Here is a 17,334-nt window from a genome sequence, read left to right as displayed (position 1 = left end):
CAGTGCACCTTTAAGTGTAGGAAATGTTATTGGGGTTAAGCTTGCTCATCTGCCTGGCCCTTATCTTAATTGACTTTGATCTGAACAATGGGAACTAAAAGTGGATTTTGTTCTTCATTTGCCTGCATCGGCACACTCAATCCTACCGGGAGCCAAGCTTCAATAATTGCAGTGATAAATGCAAGCCTAAACAAGACAACTTGCTGAAAAGAACTCCATACATTGTTTAACAGACTGACTTGTAACAGTTGTTATTGAATTTGTTGTAGCTGGCGAATGCCAAGAGCACACCAAATCCCGGGCCAAGCGAAAAGAAAATCTGTGCAGCAGCATCCACCCACACCTGGAAACAAAAGAAGAGAAGCTATTCAAAACATTATTAAACTTTACAGCTATAAATCTCAGCATTATTACAATCATTATTAAACTTCACAGCTATAAATCTCGACAGTGCATCAGACCACCAAAAGACACATTAAACTTTTAATTCCAATATGCATTTTTTTTAAACACCAAGAGGATTGCGCCAGCTGATTGCAGATGTAAATCCTGTGTAGATCTATGGCAAGGCACATAGCGGTGTCTCAAAAGGAAAGATTAAAAAGGTAGAGATGCAGGTCGTTCTGCTATAATGGCATGTTTTGTTAATGTAAATTTGCTGTAACGCGATTGATGAATTGGGAACATGGTTTCTAAAGTGTGAGCTTTTAAAATACGTGTTGGCTGTAATGCGATTACATCGCCAATACTTTAAGCGCTGTTTGGAAAGCACCATTGTTCTATAATGCAGGGTTGCACAAGGTTACAACCATTGTGTTATAGAAGAACCACCTGTAATGAGAGGCTGATTCCAGTTTAGAGTGGTGCTGGAAAAGCACAGCAGGTCAGGCAGCATCCAAGCAGCAGGAAAATTGACATTTCAGGCAAAAGCCCTTCATCAGGCCTGAAACGTTGATTTTCCTGCTCCTCGGATGCTGCCTGACCTGCTGTGCTTTTCCAGCACCACTCTAATCTAAACTCTGATTTCCAGCATCTGCAGTCCTCACTTTCACCTATGAGAGGCTGATTGCCTTGTCCCCTCAGCAGGGAGTGAGCTTTTGCAGACGTGTTTGTGTTTCTTTTCTGAAGAGGTTAAAAATATAATCCTTGGTCTATGTGCTAGTGGCCTGACATGCTAGTGTGTGGTCTGGCATGTTGTGAAGGGCATAGTTTGAGAAAATCCATTAAAACACTCCTGCAAAGCATTACAAGTATAGGACACTTTCTTCCTTAACTACTGGCAGTCAGTCACTATCAAAAGGAACCAGGACAAAAGAGTTTCAACAAAGCCAAAAATTTGAAAATCATCTACTCAACTACAAATACTGATACTACTGTATCATCCAATGTAACAGCCACAATATTATACAGTCCAGTCTTCATTAATCACTCAGAAACTGACCTATATATTTTATTTTTTGCTTTCATCATTTCTTTGGACTCACTTTATTTTTGTTATCTGTTTGTGTGTGTGCAGAGTTATTATTTCTTCTTGTGTTTAGTAACAAATAAGCCCAATCTCTTTGTAAATTCAAGAATGTCTGGCTAATTGGCCCCTTATAAAACATTAAATCATTTGCTCTGGGAGAAAGGGATCCTATTCAAATTAGCCTTGTTGCGCCCAATGAGGGGTCAGGTAAAGAAAGAATGGGAGGCAGTTCAGTCCTTGTCAGCTGAGAGTTTAATGATTTGAGGTAACCCATGTGGAACCATAAGAGATGGAGAAACCTCTTCTGAAAACTGCATAAAATAATGGACAAAGATGTACCCCATTATTTCAATCCTTAAATCCACAAAGATGTAAACTATTCCCTTCATATTGTCAGCACCTTCAGCAAATTGCCCTCAAAGTCTCTGCTTTTCTAAAGAATATAGACTCAGCTGTTTCCATAAAGGAGACGTGTTAAACTGTAAAGTAATCCTGTATATCAACATTTCATCAGTAATGAGGTGGCCATATCACTGTGCATTTCATGTTTCAAAGATTTTTCATGTTTTTCCAATTAAGTCATCCCAATCACGATACTCATTATTTAACAACTGTACTCACACCAATGATAGCAACACACTGCATAAAATAACTCATCGTTCTTTGACCCATCCAAAGACTTTTCAGTCTTTTGCATCAAACAGGTCACTACTGCAGAGATGAAATCCAAGTGTCATGGTATAACAGGTAAGATTTGAAGTGGGAAGTTAGGCGGTTAATCACTGTCAATAAATTACAATTTGAAACTGAGTGAGTCTGACAATCTCAAATCATAACCATGAAGGTTAATGACTGACACATTTTGCCTATTTCTGTGTGGGGTGTTGCAATGTTGCAAAGAGGCAATATTCAACTTCCACCATCAGGTGCTGCCACCTGAGCTTGTGCAGTTCAGAAAGGTCAGTGATGTATAGATGAATCTATACCCGAGTATTACATTCGACATCCCTGATAGCCTAATGTAGTACCAATCTGGATAACAGATTCATTTGAAGAATAAGGCTCTCTTATCCTGTCACCATCAATCAGTTTGAATCCACAATTCAGGACACACCACCTTATGAATCTTTCACCTTCTCTTTGAACAATATTGCCAATTCTACGGCCAAGAGTGGCCAATTATGGCTCAGCATTATTCATGCTAATGTCCTCAGATGATGGTTCAGATTACTCATTCTCCATTATAACCAAAACAAGGTGGTGCTCTTGTAGCACAACATTGTAGTGTCCCTATCTCTGAGCTAAGAGGCTTGGGCTCATGTCCCACCTGCTCCAGAAGTGTGCAACAATGTCTCTGAATAGACAATTACCTGTAAATCACAAAGAGGCAGAAAAACATCCTTCCTTGACTACAGACCTAAAGATAACACTGAGTTAATCCATCATGTGGCCCAATTTTGGGTCTGAATGTCAGCTGACTTTTAAAAGGTAAAAGGTAGAAGGCCAAGAGGATAGTTAAGGAGAAACTTTATTCACTCAGAGAGCAGTGGGAGTCTGAAAGGATAAGTCAGATGAGTCTCATAATATTTTAGTATTTAGCCATCCACCTGCATTGCCATAGCCTCTTGGGCTATGAGCCAAAAGCTAAACAGGATTAATATGGTCAGATCTCTGTTGACATGTACAGACGCAGAGGCTGTTTGATCTCCTGTGATGTAAATGCCTGTAGGTCCAAATGGGCAACCACTCAGTATACACAATCCACCTATTTTAACCAGGCAGTGAACAGCCCTACCAGCAATACTCAAAACTCCAATGTACTCTTTTGGATGTATATCTCAGATCCAAGAGATTGTGAAAGGTGTTATAAAAATGCAAGTCCCTTCTTTCACTTGGTGTTATATTTCTTTAATATAATCCAAGATAACTAATGTTCCATTATAATACTTATTGAACGGTCAGTCAATCAGATAATAGTGTATGCTGAGATACTGAGTAAATTTAAGGAGGAGGCAGACAGATTTTTATCTAGTAACTGGCTGATGGATTATGGGTAGCAGGCAGAAGAGTGGAATTGAGGCTGAGATGAGATCAATCAAGATCCTATCAAATGATGGAACTACCTACTCCTGCTCCCAGTTCTTCTATTCTTATGAGATCATTATAATTATCTGCCCTTCATAATTCTGGATTTCTGGCTTTGTGTGGATCCCTGGAGACAGGCAATGGTTTGTGATAAAACCAGAGATACAGTCAATAAATTATAATACCCTGAAAACTAGGACTTCTGGAGAATTGACATAGTTACACAAGTAATAAATAATAGTACCTTGTTTGTTTGCTGGGTCAATATTTGTCATTTTATAATGATATTGAACACAAACTGACAAATCCCATTTAATTAAAGCAAAGATTAAATCGTCACTCCTGAGTTATTATGCATTTCCAAGTAACGCAGTGGGTTAAGAAATGCATGGTCATACTTCCATTTGCTGTCTGGGATGCTATTTTTGAGAGACTGTTTTGTTTTTAAACAACAGCAACAATTAAACCATGTCAAAAATTACAATGAAGGTTTTCATACACAGGAAAGGCAGATAGCTACCCAGGAATTAAATCTTTTACACATCTAGTTATATAGACTTGCTGTACAAAGCTGATGCTGCAAATTTTTTTAAAAATCAGGTCTGTGACATGATGAACTAAATCATAGACACCCTACAATGTGGAAGCAGGCCAATCAGCCCATCAAGTCCACACCGACTCTCTGAGAGTATCCCGCCTAAGCTCATAACCCTACTCTATCCCAGGCTAAACCATCTAGCCTGCATATTGCAGGAGACTATGGGCAATTTAGCATGGCCATCCATCTAACCTGCATATCTTGGTACCGTGGGAGGAAACTGGAGCACACCGAGGAAATGCAGGCAGAAACAGGGAGAATGTGCAAGCTCCAGTGACAGTCACCTGGGTCCCTGGGGATACAGTGAGGAAGCAGCATTAACCACTGAGCCACCATGCCACCTTCCACTGAGTCACCACATCAATAAGAGGGAGTGGGGTAAATCTCTACTGCAAACACAAGGTGAGGTGAATCCCTTTAAATAATAACAATTCTTAACTTCTGTTCTAGTGGCAGATTTTCATATATAAGGCTTTACATGATGTAAAATATCTGTGTGTCTTGAGCATTCATTCCTCAGAGCCCTAAAGTTTCACCATCACATTTCTCTCAATAAAAGGTAGTTTGAGAAATGGCAACCAATTCTTACACCTTACATCTTCTTATCAATGATTGGAAGAAAGGAGATGCAATAAACAACCTTGGTGGAGATTAACATAAATACCCATCATTTAATCTTGATATTAGTAATATTGACACCAATTTTGGAAAAGTACAATAGTTTCCTTCTCTTTTTTTGAAATATCATGCATGCAAAGTAAAAACCAAGATCCAAAAAGTGCCTGGAGCTCACCTTTATATAGTGGGGAGGGATCCTACTAAGTAGACACCCATGTCTAAGCGCTATGACAAATACAGGTTATTCCCTTTTTTGAAATTTGTAAGCAATGCTGACAAGGCAGTGTCTCTTACCCGTGTCAAGTTCTTCTGAGGATGTTATGAGTCAGCCACATCTTGTGGATTGTAGACTTCTGTAGCCAAGCTGGGTAAGGGTGACTGGCTGCCTTCCCAGAAGGACATTAACAAACCAATTTGTTTTTTATGGTAATCCAGTAACCATCATGGTCATCTTCTCTGGTGCCAAACCTCAAATTACCAGATTCGTTGAAATCAATTTTGTGACTTATTACTGTCTCTGGGTTGCTAATACAGTCCCTACCACTTATAATGATCCAATCATTCCATTATAAGCACTGGACAATGTATCGTCTTGACAGAGACTTTTCTCTCCAGCAGTCTAGTAACCACCCCCCTCCCCACCCCCGCCCAGTGCATTTACCGCCTTCCTTAAATAAGATAAAAACTACATCAAGTTTTTGAAATGCTCGTTTCTCTAATGCCTTCTATGTCGGAAACAGAAACACCCTTATTTTTATATTTAATTTCCCTCAATAATAAAAGACAACATTTCATTAGCCGTCTTAATTACTTGTAGTATCTGCAAACTAACTTTGTGACTCATCCACTAGATCCCTCTGTACCTCAGAATTCTACAGTTGTTCTTCATTTAAATAATGAACTTTTTTTTTACTGTTCGTGCCAAACAACTTCATATGTCCACATGTTATACTCCATTTGCCAGATTTTTACTCACTTACTCAACTTATCTACATCCAGCTGCAACTTTTGTCCTCTTTTTCTCACAACACGCTCACTTTTCTACCTATTTTCACGTGATCTATAAAATTAGCTACTGCATCTTTGCTCCCTTCATTGAAGTCTTTGATATAAATTGTAAAAAGCTAAATGACCAGAACAGATGCCTGCAGGACTCTGCTTGTCACATCTTGCTAATCAGAAAAAGACTCATTTGTGTACACTCTGTTATCTGCCAGCCAGCTAATCAGCTATCCATGCTAATGTGTAATCCCTTAATAAAACTCAGAATCATGAGCACAGAATAGAAGAATGTTTAAGGGATTTAAATACAAACACAATATAGTAATGAGATAGGAAGACCTTCCGGAATTTCCAAAATGACCCTAACTTCAGTTCATGATTATCTAATCACTAGAAAGTGAACTAAAAAGGCAGCATGAAAGAACTTCCATCACTACGCCAACAATTTCTTTCCATCCAATTAAGTACTTTTGGAATGTATTCACTGTTTTAACGGAGGGAAACACGCAATTCAATTTATGCACAAGTTCTTGTAAAGCAAAAATGAGGTAACCACCAACTATTCTACATTTAGGGACACTGCATGTGGAAAAAAGGTGTTTTGTAATGGTGGGACAGCTGAAGCTCTTAGATGCACTAAATAGCCTGCTTCTGTGCAGTTTTGACTCTAAGAGAAATAATTAAGCCATCTCAAGTTACTGAACTGCTGTTTAGTAGTCAAACACAGTAGCCAATTTGCTGACGGCAAGGGAAATTGATCCTGATGCTGGGTCACCTCCCATTCTTTGAATCATGCTGTGGAATCTTTTACATTCACCCGAGCAAACAGCCTCTGTTTGAAAAGTCACCCAAAGACAGCGCTTCTGACAGTGCAGCACTTCACTCATACTGTATTGGGTATTAACATTTCCTGGTACAGTCTCTACAGTTAAACTGGAACCCACTGACCTCCTGACTCAAAGACAAGAACGTGATTCACTAAGCCAAGACCAATGCATAAAATTCATGATTGGATCATTTTCTAATATGCAAGGCCACCATGAGCGAAAATGCTGAAAAGTAATATTTCAGCTTGTGGTTTTATTCCTGGCCACTGAAAAATAAGGTTATCATTTGGGTGGTTATTTTGTTGAAAATTTGTTGCTGGAAAAGCACAGCAGGTCAGGCAGCATCCAAGGAGCAGAAGAATCGACGTTTCGGAAGAAGGGCTCATGCCCGAAACGTCGATTCTCCTGCTCCTTGGATGCTGCCTGACCTGCTGCGCTTTTCCAGCAACACATTTTCAGCTATGGTTACAATGTTCTTTAGATGTGTTAGTGTACTCTTATTTTGCCTGTTATGGTTGCCTATCTTTCTGTTGTGCTCTGTTGTTGACTTTAAGCTCCAGTAGACAGTATGCTGGGCTGTAATAATTTGTTACCAGGTGATATCTCTTGTCCTGACTACTGACCCAAGACCAGACGAATGCTCCCACTTGGGCCAGTTAGGACTTGAACTGCTCAATTTTGAGTTGGAAATACAGTTGTCAACTCAGTATCTGTTCACATCTAATAAGTATGGAAAATGAACTATTAATCTTGAGTAGATAATAACAGCAGTTAAGTAGCTGCCAGGTTTTGCTGAGTTAGAGGAAATGATAGACAGTTGTATTAAAAGTTAAGAACAAATGTTGTAAGTAACAAACAAATAAATAAACATTGGTAGTTTCCTCTATAGCTCCATGACTGGATGAAACTGTCTTTAACTAATGGATATGGGTCTCATGTAAAGAGAAAACAATAGCTTTGGTGGATGGAATTACTCTGAACATCCACATCAAGTTCAGATTCACTCACTCTGAGACACTAGGCTGACACTTTAGTGCAGCACTGAATGAGTGCAGTGTTGCTCAGATTTCTTACAGAAGATGTGACATTCGGCGATCTAGTAATGAACCTCCCCTCAACAACAGAAATGGATGCCACATTGAACAGAATAAATAAAGGAAGATATGACTGATACCATTGTATATTTTACTGGAAGACATCAGCCAAGCTGTTACACAAAAGTCCATCATTTACTTATCTTTAAAAACTGCAGAGAAGGAAACATACTGAACTTCTTAGTAGAGTTTCATCTTCAGACACTGCTAATGATCTGGACACCAACTACAGAATTCCTACAGTCCAGAAAGAGCCATTTGGCTCATCAAGTCTACATTAATCCTCCCACCCCATAATCCTGTATGGGTTTTTAACCATGACTAAACTGCCCAGCCTATACATCCCTGGACACCACAGGGCAATTTTTAGCATGGCCAATCCATGTAACCTACACATCTTTAGACTGTGGGAGGAAACTGAAGCATTCAGAGAAAAACACCTGGGGTTTTGTGGGGGGGGGGGGGAGAGAGAGAGAGAGAGAGAGAGAGAGAGAGAGAGAGAGAGAGAGAGAGAGAGAGGGGAATCATGCAAACTTCACAAAGACAGTCACCTAAGGTTGGAATCAAACCTAGGTCCCTGGTACTGTGAGCCACTGAACCACCCTAATGTTCCAAATTGTTCCCATTTTAAGATATGTTATTTTTCTTGTGTGTCCACTCAAACTCACTGACTTATCACTGACCACAAAAGCTGCCATAATCCATGAAATAAGAATTTTTTTTCAGAAATATTCCTCAATATCCTTACGGTAACCCATAGCAGTTTGATTAATGAAGTTGAAATGGTGTGGTCACAAAAATACACATATTTAATCAATCCACCACCACAACCTGATTCTAAAAGACCCTGAAAGAGATTTCAGAGTAAAGAGAACTGTATCCAACTTACACTAGTCACTTTGTAAATTTCATAAAATGCAAACATTTTTACAAAGTTCCTATTGGCATCCTTGCATCCAAAAGAACCATTTATTTTTCTGCCTCTCCAAAGATGTGTGGATGAATGCCAGTAACAGAGACTCCCATTGTAGATTAATTCATTCTGGGAGCGTGGGCTGTTTTGTGGAAAGGGCTGGCTCCTAGCACAATGTTTTTTGAAAATAATGCATGAGATTGTGGAAACCTGATTTGTGCCAAACCTTATTAGTGTTTAAGGTTCTTCAATCTTCAGTGCAAGTTAGGTCAACTTTAATTAAGTTACTTGAGAAGAATCTAGCACAACCAAGTAGAAACGCTAAGCTGTAGTTTTCAGGACAGAAGATGAATTTAAATGCATGCTGATCAATAAACTGCAAATGCATACAGTGTGGTTGGGTGTTGTATGGAATTTTAGAAATAATTTTACTTTAATGGCCTCGAGAGGCCTCTTTGGGTCTCAGTGCTAGAAGTTTTCTGAGTAATGTATGATCTTTGTGTACCGAGCCTAGGAGGTGCATGTTTCACACTGTTTTGGATCTTTATGTATTCACTTGCAAGGGCTGAATGTCATCTTTGTAAATATTCAAACCTTAGACATTTTAATTCTCTTCACTTATTTAATGTTCATTATTTCCTACAAGATGACCAGGCAAAGATCTAAAAAAAAATTGATGGAAGAAATAAAGAGACATGCTATTGAGATTTTGATCTTGCATTTGTCAGGGCGGGTGGAAGAATAAGAAATCTCAAAGGGAACAACTGCGACAGTGAGCTGATTGGGCAGCACTCTTAAAGACTCTTTCATGGGATGTAGATGTCATGGGCAAGGCCAGTATTTGATGCCTTTCTCTAATTGTCTTTGAACTGAGTTGCTAGCTTGTCCATTTCAGAAGGTAGTGAAGTGAATCTACAGTCCTATATATCCCAGACCAGCTAAGGATAGTAATTTCCTTCTCTGAAGGATATTAGTGAACCACACAGGGTTTTACAACAAGTAATGGTAGATGACAGTCATCATCATTACAGAAACCAGCTTTTAATTCCAGATGTATGAAGTAAATTTAAATTGAGATTTGAACCCATATCCCCTAATCATTAGCCTACAGTGATGTTACCACAATTCCATCATCTTCTCTGATGGACCCTGACTGTTTGAGATGTTGTCGAGGCAATGCCTTGACAATCAGGGTTCACTTGCCAGCCAATCAGCAACCCATTTCTCATGCAAAAGTAGATGATTAAATGAATAAATTATTATTCTCTTTCAAATGTGGCATTCTTACATATGTCCTGATGAGCGCATGATGAAAAGTTTCATTAGCCGTTTCTTTACTCAGTGATGTTCAAGTTCGGTAATATTAAGCAACTGTGGATAAAGATAAGGCATGTCCAAGGACACATCATTCCCGCAGTACCACACTAACCTGTTAGCCCAGAGTTTTCACTCCAGCATAATCTATCCCCATGACTTGCTAACTCAGTGATCACATCCTCTACAAGCACATCATCTCAAATTTCACATATGAGGTTTGATCATTTGCATGTGATACCAGGTGGGTAAAGAGACACTGCCTTTGAAGTTGAACTGCAGATTCTTGTGGAACGAAAGAAAATACAGAGGAAGAGATGGACGAGGCAAAGTAACTATGGGAGTGGCCAGTTTACTTTATTCCCTTAATGGGGCAGGCTACAATAATACCACAATTTCCTTTATTGGTCAGAGTATTGAGTACAGGAGTTGGGAGGTCATGTTGTGGCTGTACAAGACATGGGTTAGGCCACTTTTGGAATGTTGCATGCAATTCTGGTCTCCTTCCTATTGGAAGGATTTTGTGAAACTTGAAAGGGTTCAGAAAAGATTTACAAGGATGTTGCCAAGGTTGGAGGATTTGAGCTATAGAGAGAGGTTGGATAGGCTGGGGCTGTTTTCCCTGGAGTGTCCGAGGCTGAGGGGTGACTTTATAGAGGTTTATAACATCATGAGGGGCATGAATAGGGTAAACAGACAAAGTCTCTTCCCTGGAGTGGGGGAATCCAGAACTAGAGGGCATAGGTTTAAGGTGAGAGAGGAACTTTTTTTCTTGCAGAGGGTAGCACGTGTATGGAATGAGCTGCCAGAGGAAGTGGTGGAGGCTGGTACAATTGCAACATTTAAAAGGCATCTGGATGGGCATATGAATAGGAAGGATTTGGAGGGATATGGGCTGGATGCTGGAAGGTGGGACTAGAGTGGGTTGTGATATTTGGTCGGCATGGACCGAAAGGTCTGTTTCCAGGTTGTACATCTCTATGACTCTATAATTGGATACAGTGCACACTACATATGTTTCTTTCACTTAAACAAAACTTCGTACAATTCCCTTTCAGTGCCATGGTTCCAAAAAAGGTATTGTAAAAGTACTGTTCTGCAAATTTCAGAGCAGTTTGATAGCATTTAGAGTGTTAAATTTTAGACTGTGGCTGCCTGGTAGATCCCAGAGGATCTGAAATGTAGTAAGTCAACAGAATTAAATCAAAGGCCACTGTGGTTCCGGTTGACTCACCTCAGTGGTAAGCAGTTTGTTCCAATCAGGTTTAAGGTAGAAGAGCAGTCCTCGCCAGGCCCCAGGTAGAGTGGCACCCCGTATCAGGAGAATAAACAGTACAACGTAGGGGAAAGTGGCTGTTACCCACACAACCTGCACAAGAAATAACAACTTAGGCAGTTTTAAAAATGAAAACAAACACACATTCTGTGCGGTCCCGCGTTATTTGCAATAAATAGATTAACTGCTGTGAAGGTTCCAAACTAATCAGAGTAATTTATGACATTATGATGTTAGTGCATGTCAGTTTAAAAACTGTAATGGTGCTTTATTCTGCCGGGGAGCAAGGTTCCTGAGATTCGGAGTTCTGTGATTGCAAGCTTCAGTGCAGATTCAGACTGCAATTTGTGAGAATGGATGATGACTAGGGTAGCTCTGCATGACACAAGTTACTTCTTAAAACCTGGAGTGGTCTCATGAATCTGCCACAGCTCGCAGATATAAACATCAGGCTGTGGTCACCATCTTCTGGAAGGAAACTCTCCACCAGGGACCAGGTCAGGACACCAGTCATGGCAAGGCAGTATGCCCTGTCCAGAGGCCCTGCCAGTGCCATTCTGAACTGGCTACCAGGAAGAGGTGACTAACAAGGAAAAACCTACTGACTCAGCTCCATCCATCCATTCAGATAAACCCAACATTTCCATTCATCGTTATGACTAAATATTTGAGAAATGATTTCACAATACTGTATCCCCGCCCATTCAGTCCAAGAGTGGAAAGGACCTTATGTTACCAGGGTTTTTCACATTTGAATCCCCACTGTCTCCTTGTACAATTTGTACTGGTTAAATTAATAAGGTGTTTATAGTGCCACTGACTACCTAATATCATGTCGATGAATAGTCTGAGATGACTCATTTTCCAACTTCATTTTCCTCCACTAATGGCAAAGGTGCTTGGTGACTATCCATGACAAAGACTGGAGCTCAGGACCTCTGTAAACTGGAGATCAAATCTATATTTCATCATCGAGCCCCTTGCCCTCCACAGCACATCGGTGAACGGAAATTGTGCATCACACCACTTTCCTGGGTGCTCCTCATTTTCAAAGTGTCTTTAAAACAGTAATAGATAACACAGCTCAAAATTAAGTGTAAGTCTGGAATAATTGGGCTTGCAAATAGCCAACAATTCTCTAGAACCCTGTGTCTGGGAAAAGATAGCAAGGCAGCAAGTCTGAGAGACAGCAATCCCAGACCCATGGGCAAACTCTTTATTTGAATGCACGGAGACTGTGGGAGGCCAGGCCTATTCTGAGGCCCCAGGCTGATAGCATGCCCTTGGAGTAACATGACAACTGCTGCAGAGAGAGAGGCGATGGAACATCAGCAGAGCTTCCAGAGGTTATCCACCCAGAGTCTAGATCAGAGTGGTGCTGGAAAAGCACAGCAAGTCAGGCAGCATCCGAGGAGCAGGAAAAATTGACGTTTCGGGCAAAGTCCTTCATCAGGAATGCAGACAGGGAGCCTCCAGGATGGAGAGATAAATGGAAGGGGGTGGGGAGACTCACAGAGATGTTTGTGGAGAGAGGAAGAGAACTTCTTCAAGGTAGGCATCCTTGCAAGAGGATTTGCAGCAAGGTTAAAATCAACGAGGCAAAAGTGAGGACTGCAGATGCTGGAAATCAGAGACCAATCAAGCCCTAAGTCAGGTGTGTACATATACACAGTTTCCTCCTTCAAGAGCTTAGTGACTCTCATAGAAAGCCTGCTCCAGCTGACACTCAGATACATGGACTGCTGCACTCCAAAAGCCTTGTCTATGAGCTCAACACAACAACAGCAAGGTAAGAGCTGCCTGAATTCTTCACCAGCTAAGAGAAGCATATACCTTCACTTGGGGTCTACATTTATTTAATATCTAAAAAGAATGAGCCTTGTTTCTATTATGTCTTTCACTCATTCTTACCTTCTCCCCAACTACCTGTTGCTGGAAGAGTTCTTACCTGCAGTCCAACCTTGCTCCAACAATGGCCTGGAAGGAATGGAATGTGGTGTGATCATCCAACTCCTCAGCTTTGTTATTATGCACCCAGAAACTGGGCAATGCAGAGCAAAATGAAGGATGTATCAGCAGAAGGGATGGCACGGTGGCTCAGTGGTTAGCACTGCTGCCTCACAGTACCAGGGACTCGGGCCCAATTCCAGCCTCTGCCGACTGTCTGTGTGGATTTTGCACATTCTTCCAGTGTCTGCGCGGGATTCCTCCAGGTGCTCCAGTTTCCTCCCACAGTCCAAAGATGTGTAGGTTAGGTTAATTCGCCATGCTAAATTGCCCAAAGTGTGCAAGGCTAGGTAGATTAGCCATTGGGAACTGCAGAGATAGGGTTGGGACAAGTGGGATGATCTTCAGAGTGTCAGTGTGGACTCAATTGGCTTAATGGCCTGCTTCCATACTGTAGGGATTCTGCAAGTGAAAACAGGTAAGGCTTTATTGAAATCTTTCTGTAAAGGCAAAACAGGTCACAGGAACCAGCTGTGTGTCAAGATGTCCTTAAGTTGGTTTACACACATAGCTCACTGCACGTTGCCTCTGGTCCAAAGATCCCTCATTCAGACTGACCAGCTGCTCCTACATATGGTCAATGTTGGAGGTGCAATGGTGACCATGTTCCAAAGTTGTTCAGAACACAGCAGACCATCTTCATACATGAAACCTATACTGAGACATGAAGCACTCCAACTGATTGATCTAGGCTCCTGATTCATAACTTTAGAAGTCCCAAGGCCAGGTGACTGCTCACTCAGGCTGATCCATGGTAGGTGTTGTGACAGTTTCCTCTGAATGGGACACACACCTGCTGGGGCAGACCAGTTCCTGGGATGGAAGCCCTTCCTGTTAATAAAGGCTCTGTCGGGTCCATGGGAGCTTTGATGGTCATGTGCATTCAGTCAATGACAACTTGCACTTGACAAGATCCAGCGACAGTCTCAAAGCCAACGGGCCTCTCTGCTTGACTTTCCAAATAGTTGCAGTATCGCACATCATCTTGACTGCTGCATTCCAAAAGCCTTGTCTATGAGCTCAACACAACAACAGCAAGGTAAGAGCCACCTCCTTGATGTACCAATGGTCTGCAGACAGGAACGTTCCAAACAAAATTTCCCGTGCATTCTTAGAAACAGCTATAGACATTGATAGCCACAGTGAACTTCAGAACCACTGCCACTGGATATCCACCAGATCCCATTGGTCTCAGATTGTCCTCCAGCACAGCGTAGAGATTAGGAACAGCAGAGATCGGGGATGGAGATTAGGGTTGGCCTTCCTGGAGTGCAATCTTCACTGACCTCAACACATGGATATTTGGACAAAGTGCAGTCTCTGGGGAGTTGCACTCTTTCCTGGAGGTTGCCTTATCAGGGCTTGTACGTTTTAAATATGCTCTTTGTCTCTGACCTGCCCACCTGGAGGCATGTCCTCCTAGTGGTCCCTTTCCCATTCTACCTCCAAACTCGCTCTAATTACCCCACAAATTTAAAGCTGTGGTCACAAGGAGACCCTGGCTGAGAAGTAGTGATTATAGAGTAAAGAATATTTTGAAAAGACAGGCAGAGTGGGAAAGGAGAAGTAACCCTAATAATAAAGGATGGCATAAGGACATTAGATGGAAAGGTTTTAGGCTAATAAGACAATAAAGTATAATCAATATTCATGTCAAATTAAAAATAGGAAAATATATTGGCTTTGAGGCCCCCCTAACATTAGTAACTGGTGAACTGTGCGTTAAGCAAGAAATAGCTGAAACTGTAACAAAAGCAATGGAACAATTGTGGAGTGTTTTAATTATAAGGGGCCCCAATCAAATTGGCAATGGTAGACAGGTGTTTGGACTTGAAGAATGTTCTCAAGGATAATACATAATGGAATCAATTAGGAACAAAATCACTTTAGATCTAGTATTGTGCAGTGAGGCAGCGTTAATTAGCAAGCTCATAGTAAAGGAGCTGCTGAGAAACATGATCAACCTATAACTGATTTCCATTTTAAGTAGGACAGCACCATAACTCTGGTCCTAAGCAAAATTCTGAAACTTAAAGCAAAGCGGATTACGGAGTATAAGAAGGAAGCTGGTTAAGGTTGGTTGTTTAAACAAACTAAAATATATGGGGTAAATAAACAGTGAGAAGTAGTTGAAGAGACAATGAAAAATGTTCAGCTAAAATATATTTCATTAAAAGCCAAAAAGAAAGCAAGAAATATCCACTTACTAAGAAAGTTAAGGGTAGCATTATATTGAATGCACAGGTTCAATGTTGCAAAGATCCATGTTAAGGAAGAAGATCCGGAGTCTATAAACCAGTGAAAATGAAGAAAGTAGAATGTAGGAATAAGCTAGCCTGGAAAATGAGAACTCAATAAGAGCTCATCATAGACAATGAGGTTTAATAAGTGTTAAAAAAGAATAGTATTTTAAGAAAACACTGGTTTCTTAGAGGCAAAGACTGGAAGCATTTTGTGGAGGAAATGATGCAAGAGCCAAGACATACAACAAATGCATTCTGGGTAAAAACATGGACTGCAGATGCTGGAAACCAGAGTCTACATTAGAGTGGTGCTGGAAAAGCACAGCAGGTCATGCAGCATCCAAGGAGCAGGAAAATTGATGTTTCAGGCAAAAGCCCTTCATCAGGAATAGAGGCAGGGTGCGTGCAGAGTGGAGAGATAAATGAGAGGAGGATGGGGGTGGGGAGAAAGTAGCATAGAGTACAGTAGGTGAATGGGGGTGGGGATAGTGGTGTTAAGGTCAGAGAGGAGGGTAGAGTGGATAAGTGGAAAGGAAGATAGGCAGGTAGGACAGGTCATGAGGGCGGTGCTGAGCTGGAAGGTTCGAGCTAGGGTGACATGGGGGAAGGGGAAATGAGGAAACTGGTGAAATCCACATTGATGCCTTGGAGTTGAAGTGTTCCGAGGTGGAAGATGAGGTGTTCTTCCTCAAGGCATCAGGTGGTGAGGGAGCGGAGGTGGAGGAGGCCCAGGACCTGCATGTCCACAGCAGAGTGGGAGGGGGAGTTGAAATGTTGGGCCACGGGGCAGTGTGGTTGATTGGTGCGGGTGTCCCGGAGATGTTCCCTAAAGCGCTCTGCGAGGAGGCGTCCAGTCTCCCCAATGTAGAGGAGACTGCATCGGGAGCAACGGATACAATAAATGACATTGGTGGATGTGTAGGTGAAACTTTGATGGATGTGGAAGGCTCCTTTGGGGCCTTGGATGGAGGTAAGGGAGGAGGTGTGGGCGCAGGTTTTGCAATTCCTGCAGTGTCAGGGGAGAGTGCCGGGAAGGGAGGGTGTGTTGTTGGGGGGGCATGGACCAGAGGTCAATCATCATGGAGCCGTAACTGTGTATTTAGAAAATAAGAATTTAAGAAACAGGTGTAGGAGTAGGACATCAACTTGCTCTGCCAAGCAATAAGATCATGGCTGATCTTTTCATGGATTCAGCTGCACTTACCCATCCACTCACCATAAATCTTAATTCCTTTACTGTTCAAGAATCTATCTTCAATTTAATAACATTCAATGAGGCAGCCTCAACTGCTTCACTGGGCAGGGAATTCCACAGATTCACAATGCTGTTGTCCACTACTGGCAGCTTCTGAAATTGATGGGTTTCCTCATTATCCAATGAATTGTGGGTACTCATGCCACCAGGATAATACCTAGGGTCACCCATTATGTAAGCTTCACCAGAAATTATCAACAACATTTGTCACCACAGGCCATGGACTGGCTCCTTACAGCCACCTACACTTACACCTCTACTTAGAAAGATCGGAGCTCATCTACATTCCTTCAGCAGAGACAATATCAATTTTCTATGATACAAGTGAGCAATCACGCTCTTGGATCACATTCTAAGATGGATCCCATATTCATACTGCACAGCCTAGCTTCGCTGCAACTGTTTCAGAGCCAGCAGATCTCCAGAGGTCGGAAATACTTGGTCTCATCTCTACCCCATCCTGGGTCAATGTCATTGTCTGGTGTAAACAGAAGCTCTCACCCTCCTCCACTCACTGGTCAAGGGCAAGCACCAGGAAAATATCTCAGTTTGAACAGCTTTTTAACACTTCTGCGTTTGAGAGAGTCTGGAGTGACACCATTGGAATCAAGGTATTATTTTCCCCTTTGTCAGT

At 41.5% G+C, this 17,334-nt stretch overlaps 1 protein-coding gene across 8 annotated transcripts in view; it reads right to left on the bottom strand.

Annotated features, from left to right (window-relative positions):
• slc6a4a (solute carrier family 6 member 4a) overlaps positions 1-17,334 on the bottom strand; it is a 66,282-nt gene that overhangs the window by 31,317 nt on the left and 17,631 nt on the right. For all 8 annotated transcript variants that reach the window (XR_011963322.1, XM_072589728.1, XM_072589722.1 and 5 more), the window contains 2 exons: positions 11,154-11,288; positions 240-343 (listed from right to left, as the gene is read on the bottom strand). Coding sequence is in view for 7 of the 8 variants with exons in the window: in XM_072589728.1 (XP_072445829.1) it covers positions 240-343; positions 11,154-11,288 (239 nt within the window). In the remaining variant the exon portion in view is untranslated. The remainder of the gene's footprint in view (positions 1-239; positions 344-11,153; positions 11,289-17,334) is intronic.

The sequence above is a fragment of the Chiloscyllium punctatum genome, chromosome 19, assembly GCF_047496795.1.
Source record: "Chiloscyllium punctatum isolate Juve2018m chromosome 19, sChiPun1.3, whole genome shotgun sequence".
Lineage (NCBI taxonomy): Eukaryota > Metazoa > Chordata > Chondrichthyes > Orectolobiformes > Hemiscylliidae > Chiloscyllium > Chiloscyllium punctatum.
Note: the sequence above shows the minus strand (reverse complement) of the source record. Positions and strands in the feature narration are given on the sequence as shown.